This window comes from Drosophila bipectinata, chromosome 3L, assembly GCF_030179905.1.
Source record: "Drosophila bipectinata strain 14024-0381.07 chromosome 3L, DbipHiC1v2, whole genome shotgun sequence".
NCBI lineage: Eukaryota > Metazoa > Arthropoda > Insecta > Diptera > Drosophilidae > Drosophila > Drosophila bipectinata.
Genome location: NC_091738.1, coordinates 2530818 through 2558576, shown reverse-complemented (window position 1 = coordinate 2558576; position 27759 = coordinate 2530818). Strand labels below are relative to the sequence as shown.

At 40.9% G+C, this 27759-nt stretch overlaps 2 protein-coding genes across 11 annotated transcripts in view; both read right to left on the bottom strand.

The window, feature by feature from the left end:
• pHCl-1 (pH-sensitive chloride channel 1) overlaps positions 1 to 3775 on the bottom strand; it is a 45841-nt gene extending 42066 nt beyond the window's left edge. For 9 of the 10 annotated variants that reach the window (XM_070279771.1, XM_070279775.1, XM_070279772.1 and 6 more), the window contains exon 1: positions 3470 to 3775. The gene's annotated coding sequence lies outside the window, so the exon portion shown is untranslated. The remainder of the gene's footprint in view (positions 1 to 3469) is intronic. The other variant, XM_070279773.1, reaches the window with a different exon arrangement.
• Positions 3776 to 6247: 2472 nt separating this feature from the next.
• Positions 6248 to 26911, bottom strand: sff (sugar-free frosting). Its single transcript, XM_017242999.3, has 16 exons — positions 26173 to 26911; positions 14585 to 15089; positions 14116 to 14210; positions 12616 to 12842; positions 12383 to 12533; positions 10462 to 10677; positions 9861 to 10060; positions 9579 to 9803; positions 9029 to 9522; positions 8773 to 8931; positions 8547 to 8713; positions 8385 to 8489; positions 8247 to 8322; positions 8013 to 8185; positions 7818 to 7948; positions 6248 to 7747 (listed from the first exon to the last, which is right to left on the bottom strand). The coding sequence occupies exons 2-16, from the start codon at positions 14670 to 14672 to the stop codon at positions 7663 to 7665; spliced, it is 2592 nt and encodes an 863-aa protein (XP_017098488.1). The 5' UTR covers positions 14673 to 15089; positions 26173 to 26911; the 3' UTR covers positions 6248 to 7662.
• Positions 26912 to 27759: the final 848 nt, after the last annotated feature.

Below are 27759 nucleotides of genomic sequence, written 5' to 3'. Positions count from 1 at the left end.
TAATTCCTCTCCCAATTATCACTTTATTATTCCCTATTTTCTTGAACATCTGCTAAAAGTGTTTTTAATATTTTGTGAAGCAATTCATTAATAAATAATTTCCTTCACTTCCCATAATGGCACTGATTTCCTGCCTCGCTGCTATGTACACATCATAGCTATATGTATCTTTATAATATATCCCCCATATATACGAACCGCACAGGCTGTAAAAATCGTGTTTGTCTCAATGAACTATTTTTAATTTTTTTTATGCACACTAAATTATTGCCAGGCGTATTCGCGCTTAAATAAAAATCAAATGAAACAAAAATAACCTGCATTGAGGTTTATTGAATTCCATTTTCAATGCGTTTCTAAGTAATTACGACAAATCGTTTGCTGCATTTAAATTATTTATAGTCGTGGATAGTCGTTTTTTTTTTGGAAATTTATTACCCTAGACCTTCATAAGGAAGGTCATCTCTCGGAATTTACTTGATCAAGGCAAGGAGGACCCCGAGCACCCAAAGAGATCATAAATTCTTATCATCTTCTTGGCCTGGCAGACAATGTAATGCCGAAATCAACTAATTTCGCACGCTCCGTGGGAAAGATGTTCAAAAATAAACCAAAGCAATGCAAAGAGAAATGCAAAAATGCGAAGCACCAGACCAAAGCAAAACAGACTAACAAAAATGCCATGTGTGAGAGCCGAACACTGGGTTCGGAATTTAACATGCCAAATAACAAGGAACCCCCGACAGCCACGTCGTTTCTAGCACTAAATTAAACTTAATTGTATCTTGTGTCTTTTATTTATTCGGGGAAATAAATTGTTGTTTTTCTAGTTAGTCTCCTTCATGGTACTATTTGGTACTGGGTATATTTTGGTCACTTGGTCTGCTAGCCATCTCATTACTGTGGCCAGAATGTTTCGGTTTCAATGTCTGTCCTTAACACGGCATTGGAATGCCGGGAATTTTGTTAAAAGCGACATTTTTGTCTAGCAGCCAAACACGCCCCGAAATATGCAACATGTCTCACTGCCCCCGCAATCTCCTGCCGCTACTTTTTTCTTTTTTTTTGTATTTTTTTCAAAGGAGGCTCCACCCAAGTGCACGCAATGTTCGACGAGGACATAGCACTGGGAAAAATAATAAAATTATAATATTGCGAGTTACTATCTTAAGAGCCTATCGTTAGAGGCAACACTGCGTATACTTAATATAGTGGTTTGGGCTAAGGTCTGTAAAAGTATAACCTTTTCTTCATTTTTTCTTGTTATTTTGATGAATTATAGAACCTTATCCAAGACTAATATTTGATATACATATTTTAGTACAACATTGCGTATGCGTAATATGAAGGTTTTGTGGCGATATCTTCATATAAGACAAGGAACTTTAAACTATACCCTTTTCCAAGTTATTTGTTATTATTTTCATAGAAAAGTAAGACTTTTCTTAGAGTGTAATTCGCATACTAGCTGACTCATAAGGCATTTTGGCTAATGATTGACTGACTGACTGACTGGATGAACGAGTGACGTCTAAAGCAGCGTGTGTGACTTTTCCCAGTTGTGAGTTGTGCCACACTCTGTGTACGATGTACGATGAGTGTGTGGGCCGTTGCCGCTTTTCGTCGACTTTGCGTGTAGTTCGTAATTTAAGTAATGTGGGTCGCCAGAAAGCTGAGCCCTGCGTATCCTTGTTGTTGTTGCTAACGCGATTTACCTTTTTGAGCGAAACACGCGCCACGGTTCCGTTACCGTTACCGTTACCTATACCGTTGACTATAGCATTGCCTATACCGTTACCTGTAGAAATATACTATGTATGGACCCACCGACTTTGCGGTTATAGCAGCCTAATTGTCATTGAAAGCCACCCACCCACCCGAGACATAAATTCAATTTCTTTCTGTTCGATGTGACAAGTCTTGAAGGACCCATCACAACACTGGAAATAGTTTTAGAATAAAATTTAGGACTTCAATATTTTTATAGCCACCCAACACCCAACATAGCCGCCTCTGTGAAGAGTTCTTAAATGTTGAATATCAATTTTTAATAGCCATAATCCAACAGTGCGTATACTTAATTTTTATCCAAATAATAAGAGAAGATATGAAAGTACTACAAGTTCCTTATGCTACTACAAGTAATATTTTTGAAAAATATACAAATTTTATTTCTGTGCAGTTGCCACCCACTTTTGGGCTGCATGCTCTTTGACGTTTGTTGTTGTTATTATTTTTTGATAGCCACCTTTTGGCGTCGCATTCGTGTGTTGCTTTTCGCGATGTCGTCGCCGCCGCCCCACTAACACCCGCCGCCTCTATTTCTCCCTTTTGATTCGCCTGGTTCTAGTTCTAGTTCTTTTTCTTGTTCTTGTTCTTGTCTTGTTCTTTTGGCTCGGCTGTCTCTATGCACTGGCTGCACCTTGACACTAATATTGAGCAAAGTAAAAAAAAAACACAAGACACTAAAAACAACACGAAGAAAAAGGAAGGCAAGTGCAACTAAAAATAGTCGGAGAGACCGCTAAAAGCGAATTGATAGGTGTATCTGTGAGTGTACGTTTCGGGCTCTGATCTTGCACCCTCAGACTAGACGACACCCCACCCACCCACTTAATACAGACACTTGGCGATTTTATTGTCAATTTGTAATTGGTAATTGATGCCGATTGACAAACTGATTGTATTGTTATGATATGGCGCAATGGGCTAATTACTAGGGATTGAAAAGAAATGGTTTTTGCGAATGCTATTTGATTGACGGACTTGGCACGGGGCTTTACATAAACTTGGGGAGTTTCTTTTGGGGTTTTCTTATTCTTAAAACCTTAAAAACTTTATCCTTTTATCCACTCTCACATCATTTCATTTCAATATTTTTATAGCCACCCAACACGCTCTGGGAAAAGTTCTTAAATGTTGAATTTAAATTTTTATTAGTCATAATCCAACAGTGCGTATACTTAATTTTTATCCGCCAACACAATCCACTTTTATTCTCACGCCTTTAATTTTTAATAACAGTTTATTTTTTTTTGTTTAAGCCACTCAATCTTGCAACGCTTATTGTCGCTTCACACGCGCAGTGGTTTTTGTTGCACTTGCCACTGGCCATTGTTGTTGTTCCGAGAGTTGTTGCTGGTTATTATCCCGCAACCCAACCGTACACCAAAAGAAGCCAACACCGAAGCTTTACATAACTCAATCGCTCACTCACTGACTGCAGCCAGCCAGCGATTCAACAAAACAACACAAAAAAAGGACCCCGAAAAGGAGTCGCAGGAGCAGTCGGCAGTCGGGAGCGTTAAAAATTCAAAACACAAATTCACATTTAATTTCGCACATTGCAATTTCCATGCGTTTTTTTTTCAATCATTTCTCAACACTTGGGGCCACTCAATGTGCATTTGTGGTGCCCCGGGCACTTTCGTATTCATTCCCGTGCGGTTACGATTTTCCGTTTTCTTACTTTATACGCTACGAATAATATATAGGTGTATGCTATAGCATATATATATATATATAGATGGTGTGGAGAGGTGAAGTCGATATTACTACGCTGGCTTATTGTGTTTTGCCCTGTTGGAGACTGAAACACAGACTGAAACTGGTGACTCTTTGGCGGAGCGAACGATTTTCTCCGATTTCGCAGTGCTGTTGAATTGCAAACCCGACCCGAACTGAGCACTCAACTGACCAAGTTTTCCTTTTCATGCAGTTGGCACGCATTTTCGTTTCGCTTTTTCGGAAAAGCGGAAAAGGCAGGATGACGAGGCGCCGCGAACACCGAAATGTCTCTGGTGCGCCGCTTGCTTTTCGATGTCGCGCCACTTGCACTGGCGGCAGCTTTATTCGGAAACAAAGCTCCCTCCTTCGGCTCTCTCCGAAGCTCGGGAATGGCGATTTGGGGTATGGGGAGCTTCCCTCAAAGCTCCACAGCTGATTGCCGCAAAATGCATGCGGCGTTTCGCACGTTTCCTACGCCTTGCCCGCCTCTCCTTTCGGGGTTATCCTTGGTCGGAACAGCTGATTTTCGAGGGTCAGCCTCCGGCGGAAAGGATACATGGCGGTAAGTGACGTAATCCATAAAGCACAGTGGGTTACAGCAAGGTGATTGAGTGGCGTATGGAGAGTAAGTACACCAGTGCGTATACTTAATATTTTTGGGTTATTACGATTCAATTTTTTTCTCTGGCAGGAAAAGGTTATTTTTTGGTAAAATAATTAATAAAGTATTAAAATTCATAAAAAATTAATCTTTTCCCTAAATAATCTTAAAAAAAAACACTTTAATTTATTATTTGAAATATTAATTTTATTTTTAAATTGCATTACAATTTGTTGTTCGCTTTCTGTTCACGTTTTTTTTTTGTTTATGCTAAGTGGTATTTATATTTATATATATATATATTTCACACATTTTTCTTGCAAACAATATCAATAATTCTTTTAACCTAATAACAGATGCACTTTTTTGTTTGTTTATTATTTTATCCTTTCCTTTGGTTTGTTGATTTCTTTTTGGTTTCTTTTACAATTGTTGGTTTTAATTTGTTATCTCATTACCGGCTTACCTTCGGCCTGTCGCCATCCTGGCCAGCTTAGACGCTTAAAATTAAATTACAAAATACAATAATTCAACCTATATCCGAAGGATACAAAACAAAGCGCACAATGCAGTATATAACTTAGCCCTAGTCACTTGCAGAACTAATTACAATGTTACCATATAATAATGTGTTTAGTGTGAAACAGAAGGTGGAAAACAAACGAACAACGTAAAAAGCGTAGTACAATACACAACATTACCCTCTAAATGTAAATGTATTTTAATAAGTATTCGAATCGTTTATTTCGTAATGTGTAATAAACATTTTCTCCATTGCACTGCGTTTGCGATTGCATTTGCATTTGAAGTGAAGCGCTGGCTGTCGTGTATATATATATTTATGTATATATATATCGGGGTGTATATATATATATACTATAGATAGAAATATGTATACGTTGCATATAAAATTATCTCGGCGCAATTATTCGCTGCTCGTGCAGTTAAGACCAAGCAGTTAAAATGAGTTAGTTGGGTTTGGTGGTTGATTATGTTTTTTTTAAGAATTTAGTTTTTTTTTTGGAAAAAGAGCGCGAAAATTTTGGTTGATCTTCTAGGTTAGTATAGGCGTTTCAGTTAAGGTAAAAAGGTAGGCGTGGCATAATGCAGCATTGAGTATTAAGATTTCTTCATTTCTTATATGAAGCAATTATCCTTTTTTTTATGTCAGTTTTAGTATGCAGAGTTTGTTTGTGGTTATTCTAAGTAGATTGTTGTGAAAAATACAATTTTTACAATTTTGGTTTTGGTATTAAATGCGCTTTTATGTAAATATATGTATATGGATGTAGGTATGAGTGTCGGTGATGCATATAGATGTATAAGTCGTATATGTTGGGTACAAGTCAGGGGAGGACTGTTCTCTTCTTGTATAAGAAAGTAAATACAGAATATAATATGGTATGTATATAAAGATTTCCGTGATCAATGTGTATATGATATATGCATGTATAAATATAGGTAATGCCATCTCTTCAAATCGGTGAGCTTAATTTTGAATGTATGTTCAGCTTAAATGCGTTATAGAGTATACTCGCGAGTACCTTCCATATTGATGAGCGATAAATAACTTGATGTATTGTTAGTTAATGCTAAAAAGTAATTCCATTTCAATATTATTGTATGATTTTTTGTTCGAGTTTTAAGTTTTTGTGTATTCTCTCAAGTACTTGATTCAATAGTCATTAAATATATTAAGTATTCTTTCATTATTGCATATTTTACGCGATTTTGGTTTATCTATCATTGAAGCATTTTGTTTTCATTAACTTTTCGTTTAATATTTGTTCTAATCACTTTTAGTATCGTACTGTTGCCCTCTTACAATCGTCCCTTGACTATTTTGATATTGCTGTCATACACAGTTTAAATAACTATATCCTTTTAAGTATTATTCGTACATACATATAATCAGTTGTCGCTTTACACTCGTCGCCGGGTCGATTCCACAAATTGCTGAGTTGCAGCTTGAAACTACATTTTTGTTAGTTTTAAGTGGATAAATGGACGGTTCTTTGTTGGATTTCATTAGCTTTATGTCAATTTCTTAAGTCTTTTAGTTTCAAATTATCGTATGTGTCGTTATAAAGCAAAGAAAGCAGAACCAAAATAAAACTATATTCTATGAAAACCACTCAAAAGTAAGGTAGGTTGAGGGAGGTTAGGATTCAATGTGATTGTTTATTGGGGGTTGCCAGGTTGCCGGGCGACACACGCTTCTTACACTGAGAGAAAAACTATGTTAGGTTATTTGTGCATTCGTGGACAGCTTGCTTGGTCTAATCCAAGCCAGTGCGCGCTCTACACCGAACTCCGATACAAAAAATATACAAACTCCAATCGAATTTCTCTCTTAGGTATTTTCGTCACTGGTGCAACTCAACAATTTGTACAATCCCTCTTCCATACACTATACATACTAGATATAGATTTCGTCCCAAAATTGATTTTATACAAGTACTGGTTAAGAAAGCTTTATGTCATGCCCATGCAAAATATATATTGTTTCTGGTAAGGTGCTTTATATGTCTAATTTATCCAAGTGCGGTGCCGATCATTCCTTTATACATTATTCATTATCCAAGATTAATTTTAATTCTAATTTATTTTGCCTTAAGCTTGGTTTATATCTGATTTTTGAGTTCATCTACCGCACAACACTCTTTTGATCGTCATATATGCATATATCTGAAGTTTGAAAGTTTACGCGATTCATTTACTTTAGTATTTTGTTTGTGTTTTTAGGAAAAATAGTTGCGTTCTCATCTTGCTCCTTCGATTATGGCTAGCAAAATAGTTGTATCGATTTGATTTGTTAGAAAAAAACAGCAACGCTACGTTAATGCAAAAGTTGACTTTCTTTTCTCTATGCCTTTGTTAATTTTTAGTAGTTAAAGATCAGTGCATTTTGCATAATATCCTTTATACATCCTCTATACAAATTGTCAGCGTATTTTCTCGAGTAGGTATCCTCATCTGCGTAGCTAAATACGAGGTCTATACTAATTAAAGAAAATGACTCTAGCATAACTGGTTCGACTTAGGCTAAGTGCTATGTTTATCCGTCTTAATTTTGTTTTTTCATTTTTTTTGTATATTTTTACACGGTGTTTTTATTTGCAAGCTTTTTAGGCGCGGCGGCAACAATGTCCATCAAAAAGAACATACAATAAAAATCACTCAAAAAATCAATAACTAGAAAATCAAGTTTTCTGATAAAAGCTAGAGCAGCTAGCAAAAAGTTCTTTTCATTCGATTCGGCATTCAAAATGTCTGATTCTGCTTCTGGTTCATTATTTGAATTACATATATTTCATTGTTAGTGTATATAAATTTTCCTATTATTGCTTTGGTTGGAATTATGTTGAAAATCTCTGGCTCTATTCGTATTTCAGAAAAAATACTGTTTTTCAAGTTGGTTGTTTTGTCAGCTGGTGTGCTGATTCGTTTGCTTAGTTAAAGTACGTTATTTGGTTGCTGGGCTTAGAGTTGACTAGTGCCATGTCAAAACAAATATCCTTGAGAAAAATGTAACTAAATCAGAGAAATAATTCTCATGCGATTGCACTACCGGACATCGTTGTCGCCTGGCGCTCACTCTGCAGTTCGCGGTTGCGTTCGTGTTCAGCGGTCTCAGAGCTAAAAAATTTTATAAAAATGTTAGTTAAATTTAATACTTTAATTAATAATCCTTTCCAAATACACTTACTTAGATCGCACTGCAATAGGACTGCCAGGAATGTCAACGGGATTGGCATTATTATTGTTAGTGGTAGAAGCTCTACGACCATTGCCGGACTTGTACGAGAATATGGAATCGTTCTCTATATCATTCTCAATCTAAAATAAATTTTAAAAAATTATTAAAAATTAAACAAAGATTTAAATTTTTAAGAAAACTTACCACCTGACGCTTATAGGATAATCTCTCACTGGACACCGATCCGCAGGAGGAACTCTCGGACACGGCCTGGGTTACGGTGGTCACCGTTGGCGGACTGCTGGGACCCGGGAACCTCTTGGAGCACACCTGGGACTGGATGTGCTCGCAAATGCGTCGGAAACGCCGAATGTTACCTGCGTAAGCAACGGGTTATATTTAGGCTGTTAATGGGGCTGGGGGTTATGGTTTGTTTACCTGATAGGAGCGTAAATGTCAGAGCAAACAACATATCTGCTATGTCACCTTGCTTGCAAATGGCACTGATGTCGACCTAAAAAAATGTACAAGAACCATTAGGTGAAGCTCGTCCTGGGAGTAGGGAAGTCCACTTACCTGAAACTTGACATGGCGCTGGAACATCACGGGTCCATTGCCATTCCGTTTGTACTCCACACGGAAGGATGTGGGAGACACCACACTATGCGAGAGTTCAGCCATCTTAAAAGTACTCAAAATTATAGTCCATGGGTCATTTAATATGAAAACCCAACTCACAGATAAAAATGCATGAATCAAATGCGCCTTGACCGTGGCAATGGGCTTGCCCTTGACCAAAATAGTGAAGGTTTCGTCCTTTTCGGTTGTGATGAGATTCCCAAACCAAGAACGCTTCGTCAGCTCCGGCGATGATTCGGGAGTCAAGTGGACCTCATCGGCAGAAACTAAGCAGGAAAAACATTAATATAATTCATGAATTAACATAATCAGACCCAAGACATACCCTGCATTTTTCTGCGATGGAAACGCGGACTGCCCAGGAAGCTGTTCTTGATGTTGGTGAGTCGTGTTTTCCAGAGCTGTCCTCCGGGCGTGTTGCAGGGCGAGCCTGGCATGCCCGGACTACTATTGTTCATCATCGGAGAGCCATTGGGATTCACAACTGTTGTGGAAAAATAAGCAAAAAATAGGAACATGTTAATCATTATCCTGGGAGCACTTAAGGGATACCACAAAGGGTCTACGGGGCATGCACACACCACTATTCGACTCTGGATCGTGGAACATACTAATGGCAATGGTCGGACCTGAGTTGGCACGATGATGCACCGACGGCGAGGCGGCCGTGGAGCCACTGGAGTTGCCGCCCGGACTGCCCGGCGGCATACCGCAATCCCCTCGCTCCCGCGACGCTCCACCACCTCTCTCCTGACGCAGCGAGTCCCGCCGCTCGAGACGCGGCTCCCGCACCACCACCACATCGCCCTCGATGCTCTTCTGGGAACTGTGTGACGGTGTCCGGCTGACCGAGGAGTGATGAACCGATCCGGAGCGGTCTCGATCTCCATAGGTGGAGTGTCGGGTTCCGGCCGCTGGCGAGGAGGGTCGGGAAATGGCATTCGCCTGCTGCTGGGCGGAGGTCATCGGGGAGTTGCACCGCGTGGGACTGTGATATGAGGAGCTCCGCACCGACGAGGACACCGTGGTGGGTGAGCGGCGTTGGTGGTTGCGGGTGCTGCTGTACGACCGGAAGCTGTAAGGAGAACAATTATTAGAAATAATTCCAATATTTTTAATCTTAAAACTCACTTGAAGGCCTGTCGTCTGGGCGTGAGCGGTGATCCCTCTGAGATCTGTCCATAGCTGGGTGCATTGGTTCCATTGATGCGGCATGTGTCTAGACGCTTTCGAGGAGGATCCACTGCATCCAGTTCGCTGCGGGATTTCTGGGCAATTTCGTCGTCATCCTCCAAAGCAGGCCTTCTCCGCTTGCGCTCCAGCAACAGGAAATATATAACCTTCTCCGTATTGTGACTAGAAAGAGATACAAAATTTGAGAATCAAAAAATTTAAAAAATATCAAAAACCCACCTCGCACTCAATAGCTCCTGGATGAGCTTGTCCTTCTCCTTGAAACAGCCCAGCGAACAAATGGCATTCAGCACATCCGGGTCCACTGCGGTGGCTGTGGGAATGACATGTGTCTGCACCACCTCCATCATCGGCAGCTCCAGCTCGAGCTCACCTTTGCCCCCGGCTGTGACCCAGGGATGGCGGTTGATTTCAGCCAACTGCCAGTGGTGAGGAATAAAAAGCGAAAACAGTTTTCAGAGGGGGGATGAAGACCAAATGAGGGAGAGGAATGGGTAAATAGCTGGTGACCCAAAAAACCAACAACCGCCGGAAGGGTGGCTAACAAAATGAGTCACCAATGGCACTCCAAAAAAAAATATATTACTTAATGAAAAGGGAAATTGGAGTTTATTAAGATATATGTTATTGGATAAGATGCAATAAAAAACATTATTTTTAATTGGTTTCTTTTAATTTGAAATTTAAAAAATAAATAGAAAAAATGTCTAAAACTAAAACCAAATATAAAAGATACTCCTTAACAATAGACCCCAAATTTTATTTATGAAAAAATAGCCAGTTATGACTGCATTCCTGGGGAATTGGGAGAATGACTCACCGTGAGACGCCGGTCGGGATTCACCTCAATCATGCCCCGCAGGAGGCTCTGGCAGTCGGGCGGCACAAAGTGCGGTATGTGAAAGACGCCGCGCTTGACTTTCTCCAGCAGCTGGCGCAAGTTGTCGTCGTCGAAGGGCAACGCACCCACCAGCAGGGCGTACAGGATGACACCACAGGACCAGACATCCGCCTTGCGGCCATCGTACTTCTCACCCTGTAAGGATAAGAAAGAAGGACAAAAAAATCAAAGATTGAGACATTTTTTTGGTTCGATTTTCGGATCGACATTTCATTTATGTTTGCTTTCAGTTTGATTATTTCGAAATTCGATTGGCCCTTTGTGCGTGGCCCCAAATCGTTAGGACCTTTCACCCTTTTTGGTATCAAACTACATACATATACATTCCATATGGCCAAAGCCGTAAACCCAACACTGAATGCTTACTAATTTAAAAAGTTTTCTTGCCTTCTATTTAAGAATTAAATGGAAAAAGGGAAAGAGCTGGGAAGGGAGTATGTAGGTTCGGTCGGTCCGTTAAACTCGTTGACGTCCATTGACGTGTCCATCAAATGCCAAGTTCCATTTCTGTCCCTCCCGTGCCCGGTCTTTGCGGCTTCCTAGGGGACGGTTATTGACTTGCCAGGTAAATGGCACAATGACTCGCAGTTTGTTGGCCACTACAATGTGTAATTGTAGCACGACTGTTGGTTATAGACTGGTAATATGTGAATTCCACTCCGGGCCAGTTACCACAAAGTAAATAGGTCTTGGGTATTTAGAAAAAATTACAAGGACTTTAAATAACTCGTATGATGATTACTAGCTATTAAAAAATAATTAAAGTTGCTTAGGCTTGAGGTTGAAGAAGATCCTCTTTCTTTGCTACTTTAAACAAAGCACCTATTTCTTAAAAAAATATCCCAATTAGAGAAACTCCAATTTGTAAGATTATATGTCCTGGGTACACTCCATTAAGCAGGCTAAAAATTTTTTTGCCGACACGTCGGTAACCCTAAACCAGCTTTGGGGCTTCGTTTGTGGCCTAGCCCCAACCCCAACCCCTGGCCAAAGATTGATAAACGACCACTTAAGTGATTGAGTACAGAGGCCTCTTCCACGCAATTTTCCCCTACAAATTGTCAAGGTTTTTCCCAGAATCTGCCTGGTACAGCTTCGGTTAGCAGACATCAATTAGGAGTTGGGGGAAAAACTACAGCAACTCCCAGCTGAGCTTTGACTGTTGAATATTTATAAAAGGAACGGATATATACGGTATAGATAAGCTAAACATCACGTAGCGAGCCAGATTTATAACCCAGCCGGAGTATATATGATAAGGCAGCATGAGAAATATTTTAAAATTCCCCTTATGAATTTATTACGGACACGGGAGCACGAAGCATCAAGCAGGATCTTGGTGAAGCTTCTGCGTAAAGAAAATGATGCACTGGGCACTGAAAGAAAAGGATTCTAAGGAGTTAGAATAAAAGAGTCTGGAGTCTAATTATACTAACATATCTTTAAGTATCAACTGTTTAATAAGCATTTCTACACTTCGGTTACTTGATTCCCTCTTGAAGGATACACCCTTTAAGAGTCCCCTTTTTTCTAGCAGTGTCTCCCCCAGCAGATAGATGGGAAATCATATGCGCACATGACACGGGATGCATTTGCATAGAAGGGAGCCTGACAAAATTTGCATGGGAAAGCGAGACCCAGGATGCTGCCATTGCAACTTCTGGCGCCCTTGGTGTTCCTGCTCCTGGTCGTCCTGCAGCGTGCATTTGAAAATGTGCTAAAAAGTTCGCCTTGATTGACGTTTATGCGTTTGCCGCACCAACAGATAAGCGGCAAGCAGGAGTGGAAAGAGTAGCTGGCTGGAAACCAATTTTATAACCATTATTCAAGCGAGACTTACCCGTATGACCTCAGGACACGCGTAGTGGGGGCTGCCGCAGGATGTCTCCAGCATGCTGCCGGCTGGCTGCAAGGATGCCATACCAAAGTCCGCTATCTTAATGTTATTCTTCTCGTCCAGCAGCAGATTCTCCGGCTTTAAGTCTCGATGGCTGTTAAACCGAATAATCGAATATTGATTACAGTTTAGGGAGGAGTCCTTTTTTTTTGACAGGGACGGGGGCAAGGACTTACCAAATCGAATGCGAATGACAAAAATCCAGGGCGGAGATGATTTGCCTGAAGAATTTGCGAGCCTCCTTCGGCGTCAGTCGGCCCTTCTTCACCAAGTAATCGAAGAGCTCCCCGCCGGATACATGCTCCAATATTAAGTACAGATACTTCTTGTTCTCGTACACATCGCTCAGGCCAAGGACATGCGGATGATCGATTAGTTTCATTATGGCAATTTCACGTTCAACCTTTGCAAAAAGAAAGTAAAGAAGAGAGTGTGTTTGGGGAGCCGACACACGATTTTAATCGACTTATCGACAATAGCGTCAGGTTTCTATAGATCCTTTGAAATACACTTTAAATTAAGGGGTTTTCTAAATAAAATTATTAAAAATCATGAACTTATAAGTTAAGAAAAATATAAGTCTAATACTGTAAAGCTAGTTTTAATAGTTTAATATATGTTTATATCCTCTACTATAAACTATTTGATTCTATTTCTTAAAGTGCACTGGCAATGCATTCAAAGACCCTGGTTCTTCAGCCGGCCATAATGGCCCATTGTTGTCCTCCGAATGGCGTCCAATTTCTCATTGCGTGTCCCGAGCAGCTGGCCCCATAACATGGACACCACACGCAATCATCGGCGGTGCTTTATACTCATTTACACCCTGTGCCCCTGATCCTTTTCAGTGCTCGCCCCACCTCGCCACCGTCCTCACCTCAAGCACCACCTTGCATTTGGATTGTCCTACATGTCTGAACCCAAAAAAAAAGAACCATTCCCCCACCCAGTCTGTCAATTTTGTTTTACTTTGTTGTCGCACGCACTAATTTGTCCCATGTCCTTTCAATGTCCTACAAAAAGTGCACCATTTTCATTTTTTTCTGTGGTGTGGTCTGAAGAGGAGGGGTATAATTTTGTATGGTTTTATTATGACGGCAACAAAGAGATAAATAGTTGAGCCTCGCATTGACTTTTATTAGAAATCGAATGAATGGAGGCGGCTCGGAAAATTAATGAAATCTATTAAGAGTCCTCACCAGGGACTTGAAGGGCTTCCGAATATAGCAGGACATCGATTATATCCATGATTACTTTAATGAATTTTATAATTTTTATACAAAGTACCATCAATACTTTAAGTCCACTTTAAGAATCAATAAATCTTTGATTTATTTTCTCACTTTTGCATAAAATTGTGGCCCCAAAAAATCTGTAAGAACCTTACTAAAAGTTTAAGTTTTTCTTCTGACATCTACCTATTACACTTTCAAGGAGCCCCGAGTCATAAAACAACAAGCCACAAAACAAATTTTATTGTCACAATTTTTTACGACTCGTCCGCCACAAAAGAAGACAAAACACGAAAAAACAAACGGCGGGGAAAGCAAAAGAAAGCGAAGAAAGCAAAATCATAAACTGAGAAAAACAAAAACAATAAAATGAAATGAAAGGCAACAATCGTAGGAGAAACTTTCCACCGAGTCATGACCTTCGACCCCGCAGAAGGCACTTACCTTCATTAGCACTGATTCGCTCAGTTTTTCGCGATTGATTATTTTAATCGCGACCTTTTTGCCAATCACACAGTGCACGCCCAACTTGACGAGTCCTGAAAAGGGAGTAATGGTAAATCGTGATTGCAGTAAGGACAATGTGGCTATAATGTAACGGTAACAGTAGATTCTGGCCAAGTGGTTCGGGGAGTAATAGGAAACTATGTGAAAAGATGTTGGCAGCAATAGTTTTGAGCTATTAGTTATTCTAGGGGTTATTATAGAAAGGATAATAAACTTGACAAGTTGTACCTAGAATCAAAAGTTTAACTAAGTAGGTATACTTATATATCGTAGAATCATTTGACAATGTTTTCTTTAATAACTAAAAAAATCATCGTACTTATTGTTCTTTTTAAAAATCTCTTTAAAATGTTATTATTTTTATCTTGAACCACCAGACCAAATAAGCCTTTTTCGTAGCACTTACCCGTTTGACCCTTGCCGAGAGTTTTCTCAAGGCGATAGGGCCCCACAAATTGGCAATTCTCCGCCGTAACATTGTTCTCCTTCTGCATTTTGCTGGCCGTGACTGGGTGGCTCGTCCTTCGTCCTGTTAGCTGTTTGCGGCTGGCAACGTTAGCTGGCGTCTGGCCATGCACAAGATTCCTCAGTCCCTGCCGTTAGGCCTGCACCTGCTCCTGCTCCTGCCACCTAGTCCTCTCGACTCCTTTCGTCCTTATGGCTCTTAGCAACTTTGTTGTCGCATAGCGGCAATGTGGGCCCGACTATGTATTGGTATTGGTAATGGTGCGAGGTCCTTTAATTACTTTTGTTCGACAAAAGTTTTATTGCGATTGTTAAGAATTCCTTTTTGCAGTTTTGCAAATGATGCAGCATTTAATTAACTTTCGCCTATAATTGTACTGGCCATGGCTGAGGTTGTGTGTTTACTTTGTTGCCACTTCCACATGACTTCATCGCCCAAACACTACCTGCAACAAGAGAGAGAGAAGGCAACACAGGTTTAGTTAGTGAGGCAGTCTAAGGTCAATGTGATTAGCAATAAATATTTATGTATGTTCCCCTTTGGCCAACTGAATTTTTAATTGAAATAAATGGAAACTAACTATATTACTGGATAACTATTTTACGTGCTCGTGTAATAGAGATGCTGTGTACTATGTATGTCCTGTGTGTATTTTAGTTAGTCAGGTGTTCTAATTAAAGCCCCTCCAGCTGTGCTCGTGCGCTTACCTGGCTGCTGCTTAGTTCTCCTTTTAGCCATTTCGAGTGTAAATTTATGGCCCAGACAGCTTCCCAAGAACAGCAGCACTGCCATGGCAACACATACACACCTGCACAGGTGCGAAACGCACACTCCTATGCTATACCACACTATAGTATAGTTTTGTGCTCTGGTTCATTTAAATTCGTAATAATCTTAGCGCTTTGAAGTGTTTCCTTTTCAATTATTTCGTAATTAAGTTTAATTAAAAGTAAAATACGGCTGCTGGAGAAGCCTCGTGTTGCGAACGGATAATCATTTTGTTAATTACCAGAGGGAGTATTTCAAAGAGTTACTAAAGGCAGTTTTAATTAATTTATGATATAAAATAATGTGATTATTATTAGGATAGGATTGGAGTTTGAAGAGTAGAGGAAGTTAGTCACAAACTTGTGTAACCCTCACTATAATATCCTAACCAATTGAATTCAACCTTGTTGAAATTCTTCTGCTATTTGAGCTCTTCAATCTGCTGCCGGCCATGAAGTGAGACAAAATCGTTTAAAAATTTCATTAGGACAGCACTAAAAAGCAGCAACACTGAGCGCCAACAACAAGTGCTCAACGGTGCGTGGTGGCATAAAAAGCGAGCATAAAACTTGGCCAACTACGAATGGCCAAGAACAAAGACCCGTCGGGGAGAGCAGCAGGGAGATGAGCGGGGGGGGCAGGTAAACATTAAATTTAGATGCTGACGCAGTCTCTGATAATTCTCCAAGATGACGTTGAAGTGGCAAGGAGGCCCCGCGAGTGGGACACTGGGAAGAAGCCAGTGACTGACAAGGCAGATGGATGCCCACGCGCACAAATTGAAAAATAAGTGCACATCAAAATGAAACAGTGCGCAAATAAGGGGCGGGGCCAAGTCAGTGGGAAGGGTACAAGGCTGTAAGGATATGAGGGTGTAAGGGTGCCGCCCTGGTTTTGGCCCGACCATTAAGGTTAAACGGGCAGCAGCTGTGAAAACTGTGGCGCAGGAAGTTCAGGAAGGAAGGATGCTAACAAGCCTACCATCAAGCCCTATCCCTTCCGCCAGAAACAATATGAAACTTTCACTGGGGCCAACACCATCACGTCCTTACACAAAAAAATAACACACACACAGCCAAGGACCTCCGTCCCCTGCCAGTGTTCCGCTAACCTAATTTGAAAAATGCGCTAAAAGTTGAAAACTGACATTGTTTGGCAAGTGCCAACAGAACCAAAAAAAAAAAAAGTACCAGCAAGATAAGGCCAAATCGGGCATATTAGATACTCAGAGCACTTTAAAGGGGTCTCCTTTCTTTCTTCGGAAATGGAAATAATTTAATTCAAAAGATTCTGAAAGATTATTAAAGATTCAACTTTATGTGAGTGCTTCTCGGAAGGTTTAAAAGCATAGTCTTATATTTCTTTGTGCATGGAAATGCTTGCCCCAAAAAGTATGCTATACATTTTTCACTTCCATTTTTAGCATATCCTTTACTAAATAATGCAAAAATATGTAGAACGGCTCATCAAAGGAAACGTAATGAAATAAACCAAGTGCCCGCCCATACATAGGCATTCCAAGTAGGAAAAAGGGCGTGGCAAAGGCCCACCGCCTGCCATAAACAAGTCATCGTCATGGGTCGTCTCGGGCGGAGACTTTTTCAGTTTTTTTTTCGCACTTAAGGCTGCGGCAAAATGTCTATAAGTATTTCTTATTTTTCGTATCCCAGTGTGCGTGCAATAAAAATCATAAGCAAAACGTTTACAGCATTTGGCGTTGATTTCGGCCAAGCCACGGGAAATTTATGCTTTTAGGCCGTGGCAACTACGAGAATGTCACCAGGCACCGGGAAAAGGGAAGTGGATGCTCGGATGTGGTTGGAATCGGCCGTTATTGATGCTGGCCCCGAAAAGGACCAGGCGGTGTGACCGCCTTTTATGGCCCGATGCCCCAATAAAATGCCATCAGCAATAATTAAGCGATTTGCAAACAATGCTCAGATATAAAGGCAATGAATAGTGCTTGGAGATGGCTTGATTTCCCATAAATTACTTTATGGATGACATGTTTCAATGTTGAGAAAGTTATTTGAATAAAATGGCTTTAATTCAAAAGGATTAGAAGACTCTAAAGAAACCTTTAGTCCCAAAAAGTAAACATATTACTACCTTATTACTATCAAAGCCACCTCCTATTAACATATGAATTAGCAATCAAAGTTATCCTGCTGGCAATTAAACTTTTCCACTCAGAATTCATAATACAACCGAAGTCGTACAACCAAAATTCAACCCCCAATTACCAATTAAAAATCCCCCCGCTCAGATATCAGACTTTTCTAGTTTTCATCAAATTTACATCTTATTAATGTTCACTCAACGATTTCAAAAACAATTAACAAGCTGGAGCAGTGGACGTACACAGCTGCTGTCGAATGACGCCAGGACTCGACGTTCATTAGCCTTCTCGCACAATTAACCCCGAGGGCAGAGAGAGTATCCCAAGTATCCCGGAAAATAAGGAATTTTCCGTAGCCAAATGTGTTATCTAACCAACAGCTACTGACAGAAACAAAAATGAGCAAAGTGACTTTGATTTTTCGGGCAACATTTGCATACATCTGGCTGAAGCCTGAAGCCTTGAGGGCTAAATTGCCTTTCGGAAAGATCCCCAGAAGTTTAACCAACTTTCTGGGGGGGTGATGGTCTAAAAGGCAGAAAAAACTCAATTTCAAAAACGACAGTCAATAAACGCACCCCGCTCACACACGCAGTAGCCGAGAGAGAAAAAATGGGTGGCACAATTCTTTGAGGCACTGTGCCAGCCAACGTGGCGTATGAGTGTTTTGGTTTTCTGGCAGGCACCCGGGAGGACCTCCATCCCGGGGTCCTTAAAGTGCAATCAATAAAATGCTTTTGAGTTGTGAAAATTGTGCGTAAGTGGCTTTTCATCAGGACGTCCCGAAGTGGGTGGCTGAGGGGGAGAGGCGGTGGAGCTGAAGGAAAACCAAAAAGGGAACAGCAAAAGGGCGTTGCTGGCAAACGAAGGATATAAGCTACGGCACAGTGGAGAAATAAAGTCCAAATGAGTGTTTATTTATTAAATATCAGCTATTTATTTTTACTAAAAATAATCTGATACTTAAATAGCATAAATAGCTAACTTTTCAGCTTCAAGTATTTAAAACTCGTTTAATTTTGTTGGTTTTCCTTGCCACTGTGGCACTTTAAAAACCAGAACGTGGCAACTGCTCAGCTGAATGCCCCATCCTGGGCCTGTTATTGCCTGAGTTCCTGTTTTCGATGTTGCTCCGACACCATGTTTAATCAGAATCAGACACCGTCAGTGGCAGTTGCAGAGGAGCAGGAAATGGGGAAACAGGGCTGCAACAGCCTGGCATCCACATTCATCAACTAATTGCAATTATGTGGAAAATCAAAATCAATATTTAACCAACATACCAGCGGCAGCTCCCCAGCCTCCACCCACTCGACTGCCACTGCTGTTGTCATTTGCCATTTAACATTGATTTCAATTTGATGTGTGAATGGCAATGGCAAGTGTATTTTTGGTTTTGCCATTTCCATTCCCTTCTAACAGAATCGAGCAGAAATTTCTTGAATAAGTCATGTGAAGAGCATCTATTTATTGAATCGAACGCCTCGGAGAACAAAGTAAACAGCCATAAAAGCAATTTTAGTAAGACTGTCCATTAATCATTTATGGACAAAATCAATCAGCATATTCAATGAATTCGTCACATTGTCACAATGACCACCACAAGTTGATAAATACTTTTCCGAGCGCCGAGGAAAAAAGCCAGAAAACAAACAAAACTTTCCCAACTGTCAACACATTAAATTGTCGAAGAAAATCAACTGCCCGGCCAAGCCAAACAAAAACAAGGACAATAAGCCAAGAATGAGACAAAGCCCCATGCCAGCAGGATATTCCAACTTTAAGCTTTCATTTTCTAGGGGAATGAGAATCCTTTGGGGGTCGGGGGACTCTTTTCATTATTAAATAATGGGCAGCCTGGTGCGGGCAATGTTAAGCAGCTTACTTGTAAATCGGGGCTAATAAACCGCTTAGATCAACACGCAAAATGCAAAAGCAGCAAACCAGAAAAAACCTTTAACTGGCCCCTAGACATCTCCTCTTTTTCCCGATTCGATCCGGAGCCCGCAGTTGGTTCAACAACAAAATTCGATTAAAAGCGTCCGAAAAAATTAACACAGTTGCAGGAACTGGCGGCAGGAGGCTCCTCTTTGGGGTTCCAGGACCTGGAACCCAGAACCTGGTCCTGGCACAAATTAACTTGATTCGAGTGAACCAAAAAGCCAGAAACCAGAAGCCTTCTCAGCAGCTGTTGCCTCCCACAGCAACAGGATGGGAAACAACAAACACTTGAAAAAATAAATCCCTGAATGGGTTTCAAATGTACTACGCATACGCACTGTTGTCTTAGTTTGAAATATCATTCTGAAGTATATTACACATACGCACTGTTGTTCAGGTTGCATTATTTAATTTTATTTAAAGCTTTAACCTTTTTTTCAAGTGCATCTGAACCACAGCAACTATGAATCCTGTTTGGTTAGAATCTCTTTTTTCATCTTTTTGCCAGCCAGGATCAAATCAAGTTTGTGTTTGCCTACGGAGTGTCCACCTCCCGGCCTCCTTTTCGGTTACCGAACTGAATTTGCAAGCGGAAAACATTTGCCAGTTTATTTACCCGGGTCTGCTGGCTGTGCCACTGGTATTTGGCCATTTGGCAGGACGTTTTCGATTACCAAACACACAGCACAGACTAACCTGGCCGGAAGCTAAAAAGATGAAATGATTAAGGTCGCAATTAGATGGCCAACATCCGCACCCAGCCTTCTCTCAGCATAGAACGCGGCAAAAAAAATTCAATTATTTCTCACAAACCGAAATAAAAAAAGACGAAAAAATAGTGCAGATAGAGGCAAATAAAATGCAAACTCGAAAAATAAGACAAAACTGAAAATTGGCATCCGAATAAAGGAGAATGGCTCAAAGGGGCAGCAGAAATGGCTGAAAATGGCAGAAACTATGAAAAAACTCAATTAAAAACGGAGACCAGAAGTGATGCCAAGAAAATTGTTTCCATTCAATCAGACAGGGCTTGAAAGAACGGTATGCCAAGGCTTGAAGAGAACTTTAAAATCAGCCAAAAACTAAAGCATTTTAAAGTTTAAAGAAGATATGAACACTTGTAAAAAATATTTCTTTCATTCATCCCCATTTGGTTCAGATTTTGGAATTACCAAATAATTATGAATCATCATCAGGGCTTCATTGAGGGCATTTGGTTTTTTATTTTTTTATTGATTGAAGACCCACAAACGTAATGTTGAATTCCTTCCCTATGGCCTCCCCTAAGTCCCGTCACATCCTCCCCGGCTAAGTGTTTTCCTTACAAAATATGGAAATCAAGTTTAGTTGTACAAATAATCCGCAACAGGGACAAACAGAAAAAAATGAGCAACAAAACGAAATCCAAACAAACGGAAAAAAAAACATGGCTAAAAAACAAGCAGAGCATTTTTCAATTTTACGCGCCACCCAGCCCCTGTCTCTGGCCACTTGCCCCCCTTGTTTATCCCTCACCTTGCCTGTGGGGCAAACAATCCGTGGAACAAGATCTCAGGACATGAGCACGGACTTGGCAAAGCCCGCATTTGTTTGCCAAAGCCACGGGCTCTCGCCAGCCATCTCCTCCAGCTGCTCCTGTCGCTGCTCCGCCAAAGAATTCAATTAAGGAGTGGGGCAGCGAGAGGAGGAGGATTGGCCTAAAAGCACTACAAAAAAATATACAGACTTTAAGATTTCAAGTCCACAATGGTAGGGGATGCTTCTCAACTTCTATTCTGTATTTTTCTCAGTGTTGGGCCTCAAAGGACGAGCTTGATGGCTCGCATCGCGTATATTTTGTGGTTTTGCAACCGCACTTAATTCAATTTCATTTACTCTATTATGCATGCGTGTTGCCAGTGCCACGCCTCTGTTGGCCGCCCCTCTTAGCCGAGGATGCTGGCCTGGCCAATTTGTGACTTTTTTCCGTTTCCTTGACACCATTTTTCACCTGGCTGGTGGGCCAGATTGTAACGCCTTTCCTCGCTCTCCCACTTTGACGTTTTAATTCGCCGGCACTTTGTGTGCTTTAATGCAATTTCTAGCCGAGATTGACGTTGAAACTGACCAGCTTTTCCAGCCCGGGCCCGAGCCCACAGATGCGGCTTAATTGGCCACCGACAGGCGACAAAACTTTTCAATTAGAACTAATAGAGTGGGAAGTAGGAGTAGGAAGGAAATGCGCCGGGAAACTTGCACTTCCCATTAGGGTCGGCGAATTTATTTTCCCAATTACAACTGCAATTTTTCCACCCGGCCTGAGGGAGTCCGAGGGAGTGGAAGTTGGGGGATGGAGGTGGCACCGGGTCGCTTGACAGACAACTGAAATATGCAAATTAAATTTATGACTCGGCATTCCTCGAGGCGCAAAGTGCAAACTGCGAAATACATTTCTCGTGTTGCATATTTTTGTGGCGCCGTTACACAACTCGAAAAAACTACAAAAACCCAACATTAAAAAAAAAAAATAAAAACAAAAAGGAAACAGGACCCGGACTTTAATGACAGGCTTAAACCTTAAACTACGAATGTAATTCCTCTTTTGGCTGTCAAGGATTTTGCATTTTGATGTTGGATTTTGTGTCACTTTCGTATCCAATTCGGTTTGTATTTTCTTCTTGTTGGCTTTTTACTTTTTTTTTGTTTTTATTTGGCAACGTAAGCCATCGCATTAGGGCTAAGCAGGTGGCTCGAACCTGAGCCTGATGGAGTCTCTGATGTAAGCCGAGTTTTGTATAATTGATGACATCGAAACGGAACGGTACAAGGAGGTCAAGGCAGGTGGCCAAAGGACAGATTCAAGGCCAGTTGCACACGTTTTTCAGGTAATATATTACATTTAAATGGTTGTTTTATAAAAGTCATTAAAGTTATTTTTAACTGTTGGGTTTTTAAGGAAAGCTTTATTGAGTTTTAAAAGGACATGAGCTACAGAAGCTGTTTATAATAAAACAAGAATGGAAATATTTTATACCTCTTCGTTCTCCCAAACTTATGATTAAAAGCCATTTCCAGGCACTTCCATTTCCAATGCCAAAGATACATCCAATTGGTCAACCATGAACATGGCAAAAATCGATTTTAATGGCGCCGGAAAGGGATGATGGCCGGCCGCTCCTCCTGGAAGCACTCGTGCGGGCAATAAAGCATTCCCAGGACCCATAATATTTGCCTAAACAAATGCCAGAGCAGAGCAGTCCTGCTGGCTAAAATCCTCCGGCAGATACTGGCCCAAACCTATGACAACACCAGCAGTAGCCAAAGCCAAAGTATGCAAGGATAAGAGCCGAAAAACCGGAGGGAAATGGTCGCAAACAAACATGGCCAAGCACAAGGACGAGTGCAAAAAGGCATTCCATATGCAAAAATTTATGCGGTCGTCGCATAAACAATTTCAACTTTAAAACCAAACAAAAATTGCAAGTCAGGACCTCTCCGGCAAGCTGGTTCCGGCGAAAAACCAATTCGATTTTGCCATATGCAATGTAAATCCCCAAAGGATTGCCGAAGGATAAAATGTTTGGGGGCGTGGGGGGTGGCGGCGCATAACGGTGTATGTGCGGCGGCACATGTTTCAAGCTCAGAGAAAAAAAAAACAAAAAAAAAGTTGAAAGAAAAAATGTGAAAGCGGAGAAAAAACGTTTGCATATGCTTTAATCAAAGGCAATGACGTACGGGAATGTGGTTCATTCTTAAAAACGTATCCTGGCTAGGTAGGAGAGAGAGAAAGAGAGGCCTGTCGGTGGTCGGTGGGGTCGGCCTTAGGTGGGTAGGCATGAGCGGGTCGAAAGAGGACTTCCTCCAGAAACGGAACTGTTGACAAAACCATGCGGGTAGAAGTTGCTCCGCCAGGACTGCGAATGGACATTTGTGATTGTCCGTTCGCAGGACCAGCGCAGGCGCAAGGGTTAAACGGAAGAGAGACAAGAGCGCCCGGCCAACTCTCACTCTCAGCAGGTCTCTCTGGTGCGGCCTGGTGCTTCCTCTCGGCCGCCCTCTCTGCGGCTTACACGCCCCACTGGGTGGTTGTTGTGCTCTCAGGGTTGCTTTTGACATTTTGTTTGCCATGTGCCCCACTGTAAGTCAGCTGTGCACTGCGACAAAAAATGTTATAAAGATTTAAAAAGATTTAGGAGATCAAAAGTATATTTTACACGCTTTTTCTTTTATTTGTTTAGTGCAAAATATATTTTGTAAAAGCCTTAAACTACATTTAAAACAATAAACACTTAAGAAAGCTTATTATTTAAGCTTATTATAGAAAATCCTAATAGTTTATTCATTAAAATATATCTAAGCTTATAGAAAAACTTTACAGTGTACCGGCGCACCCTCTCCCAACTACCGCCCCTCTTTTCTTAGCTTCCCCTTATAGCTTTTTAATTACAAATAGAAATTGTTAACATTTTTACTGACGGTTATGAAACTAATTGGAAGAGACAACGCCGCTGAATAACCAAACAGTTTAAACAAGGATCTTGGCCAGCTCCTGTCCTTTGTTGGAGACTTCTGATGGAAGGACACCCACGGTTAGGAGAGCTCCCGACTTTGTCTACAGCGGTAATCCCTTGGGTCATTAAGGCGTCTACGTGTCTGCAACGGCAACATCAACGTCAGCAGGAGCAGAAGCATTACAGGATGCTGCTACCAGCCAGGACATTGTCGCCTGCCGATTGTCGCATGTTTTATTCAGTTTGGCGACGTTCTCCTCATCGCCGCCATCAGGTTGTAAATATTGAACAACAACAACACCAGCCACCAGAACAACACTCAGAGTCCTTGCAAACTGAATACTGAAACACGCCGGAAGCTGAAATGGTGCTCATATTTTAAGATGTTGCATTTTTGATCTGACGCGACAGTTTTTTTTATTGCCCATGACAGAGGACACCTTAATTGTTTGCTGGAAAAAGGATGCGGTGGCATTAGATGGAACAGAAGGAAGCCCAAGGAGGCGGGAAGCTTTCAAAGACTACAGGGACATGCCACAGGATAAAAGCAGATATAGAAATAGAAATGGGAATTGGGATAAAAACTGGGAAATAGAGACAGACAGAAGCCGAAGATGAAAGCCAGTTGAGCTTAACTGAGCTAAACATTTTGGCATTTTATTGATAAGCCAAGTTGTCTCTGTCTTCTATCTCCAAGATATGACAAAAAAAGTTTCATATTTCTGCTTTTGATTGATAAAAAAGTTTGCCAAAAGAAAAGTTGGACGAAAGCTGTAAAAGCAAAGTTATAAAAGAAGTTTATATTTTGGCATTCAACTACATTAGTCCTTGGTATCTTTGAGATAATTTTATGCAGGCCAAAAACCAAAACAAAGCCATTTTTATATGCAAATTTTGCATAAATTCCGTTCTCCACTAAGGAGAGAATCTAAAGCAGAGTCCTTTTTAGGTTTTTTAGGTTTTTCCTTTGTAGGTCCTGACATGTATCGACTTTTGCGCCGTTGCATGGCTTGGCTTTTTTTTTATACGCCCCGAGAGTAGTTCATTAGGACAGTGCAATGTTGACAACAACATTTTGAGGGTTGAACTTGCGGCTATAAATACGAAACTATAATGCTCCCCACAGAAGAAACTAAGCTGACAAAAACAGACAACAAGACAACTAGGGATCTCACGGCTTGGGGTTGAAAACACAGTACAAGGAAATAATATCCATGAACTCACGTTTTTCCATTCTGGACGGATGGCCGTGCGATGACGTCATTGTGCCGCAAATATGATTGCAATTTATTGGATTGGATACTTGTACTCGGGCCATCAATCAATTTTGATTATTTATCATCTTAACTCGGGCTGGGAGTTTTGTATTTCAATATTTTGTGGCAAGACGATTTGATAACGAAGACGTTTAGTCATTTGCATGGGACAACTTCAGGCCGACAAGTGTCTCTTCTTCTCGATGTTGGTTCGTCCCCACCTTGGTCCTGTTGCCCCTTGATTAATGCCCTTACTGTCAGGCCAAACACCTCAAGTGGCCATTGAGCCGCCCGCCCCCCAAGTTTGCCTTTTCCGTTCGCCGTCTGCTCTTCTCGAAGCTCGGCGCTCGGAGCCTCGCAGGTGAACGGTGAGCGGTGAGCACTCGTGGAACTCAAAAGCCACATCCGCCCGCCATATTAAATTCTACAATTCAACTTCGTTTTCGTGCAAAAACAAAAAAACTGTCTATAAATACTGTTAAATGAGTGAGGAGAGCAACTCCTGCGTATAAGTACACTGAGGATTCTTGTACCATCCTATATCCTTTATTATGTTTAATTCTATTTAATGTTAATAATGCTTATTATAATGAACCCCTTTGAAGCCCCAAATACTCCTCCAAATTCCTAGCCCTTTTTTTTACCGTGCATATGTCTGTGTGTGTTTTACGTAGTTGCGGTTGTTTGTGGTTTCCCCCCAGAAATAATTGTGGGTGTGTGTACGTGTCTCTGCGGAGGAGTGTGTATGTGTGTTGGACGCACGGATGGATGGTTCGATGTTGTTTCCCAGTTGTTTTTGGTTGAAAATCGATAAGAACAACAACAACAAAATTAAACAAAAAATCCATAAAAACAAAAGCATGTATGGTAACAGAAAAAAATAAATGGGAAAAAAATAAATGCAGCGATAAAGAATACGAAATATCGGAGGGCGGAAGAGGCCCTCTTACATACCGACTATTTCCGTTTCGGGTGCAAAATTTCAGAGGCTTTCGCCTTATACAAATCACTTCCGGGATGAAGCGTTCACGTTGTTGCACCCACAGTGCATACACTTACACACTCGCCCACACCGACAGGCTGCTGGCCACGAGACACCAATACACTGGCACACTGGCGCTACACCTACACGCCGATAGCACAGGACAGGCAGAAGAAGAAGCACAGGGAGAGTAGTAGTAACAGTAGCAGCAGCAGTTAGCTGCAACCTCTTCTATATTATTTTTTCCTCTTTAATGGCCAAAAAGCTTCGCGCTAGGCTACTTAATTATATAATTTTATTTCACTTAATGCACTTTACGATTTTACGCAATTGGCGCACATTTGTCGCATGATTTGCATAAACATTTTACTGATTTTTCCCCGTACACTCGCACACACACACACACTCTCACACGCTCGCGGGCTGTGACGTACGCACACACATACACATGCGGAGGGGATTTGCGTTTTTTTTTTTGTATTTTTGGTGTTGTTGTGAGCTGCCTATTATGGGATGGCTGCTCATTCGCGGTGCCGTTTACAGTTGGATCTGCTATTTAACCGAAAAATAGTTTTTGGTCCGTTCCTTTCGGGCCGCCACGGCAAACGTTGTCTACAAACTGAGCGGCGCTCTGTATAACTGTAAAAGCGTGCCAAAGGACACTTCGGCGAGAAAAAGGAAGTGTGTGATTTGGCCACGAGAGCGCCAGTGTTTGTTGTTGTTACGCCAGTCGAGAGGGTGGTAGTTTGCCAGCAACAGGGTGAGCGCAAAGGCACCCTGTAATGGAGCATGCGCATGGTGGATTAGCGGTTATCTTGGACTCTCTTGCCTGCTTTTACCGTTACCTTTTAAAATTTCAAAATGATTCGCCGTAAAGTAGGCAGTATTTTTTATAAATTGTAAAATATGTGTGAAAAAGCTTTCATCCTTTTTAGTTTTTCAAATCGATATACCAATGAATATTAAAACTTTTTTAATTGGTGAAGATTAAGCTTCAATTTAATAAACTGTTTGACCTTCTTGATGGCATTTTACTTTTTGGTAAATTAATAATTCTCATACCAAAGGCATTTATATTAATTTAAGGCCTATTTGTGAATAAATATTTTAAATTAGCATTTAAAAATTAAAAAAAACTTCATTTCATATTAGAACTTTCCGCACTACACCCTGTCAGCCGCGAGCAAAATTATAGGTTCGTGTCTAGGCTAAGCGTGTGGTGAGTTTTTATTTGTTATATGAAGAAAGATAAACAAAATCTTTTACAATCAAAATATCGAAATATTCTGCAATTTTCAAACAAAATATACCTTGAACCCCAAGTTAATACTTTTCTTAAGCAATAGAGAAAATATAGGAAATAATTGCATAAAATGTACAAAAATACAAAGGCCAAAAGCTTGAAGAATCGTCTTTGAAATATATGTATATATTATGAAAACGTCAAAAACACGCCCGTCAATTCGTTCAGCAGACTGACTCGTGTCCAGCAACTGACAGATTTACGGATCCAGAACTAATCCCCCGCAAAGAGTAAAGAATAGAACACAGAAACCCCG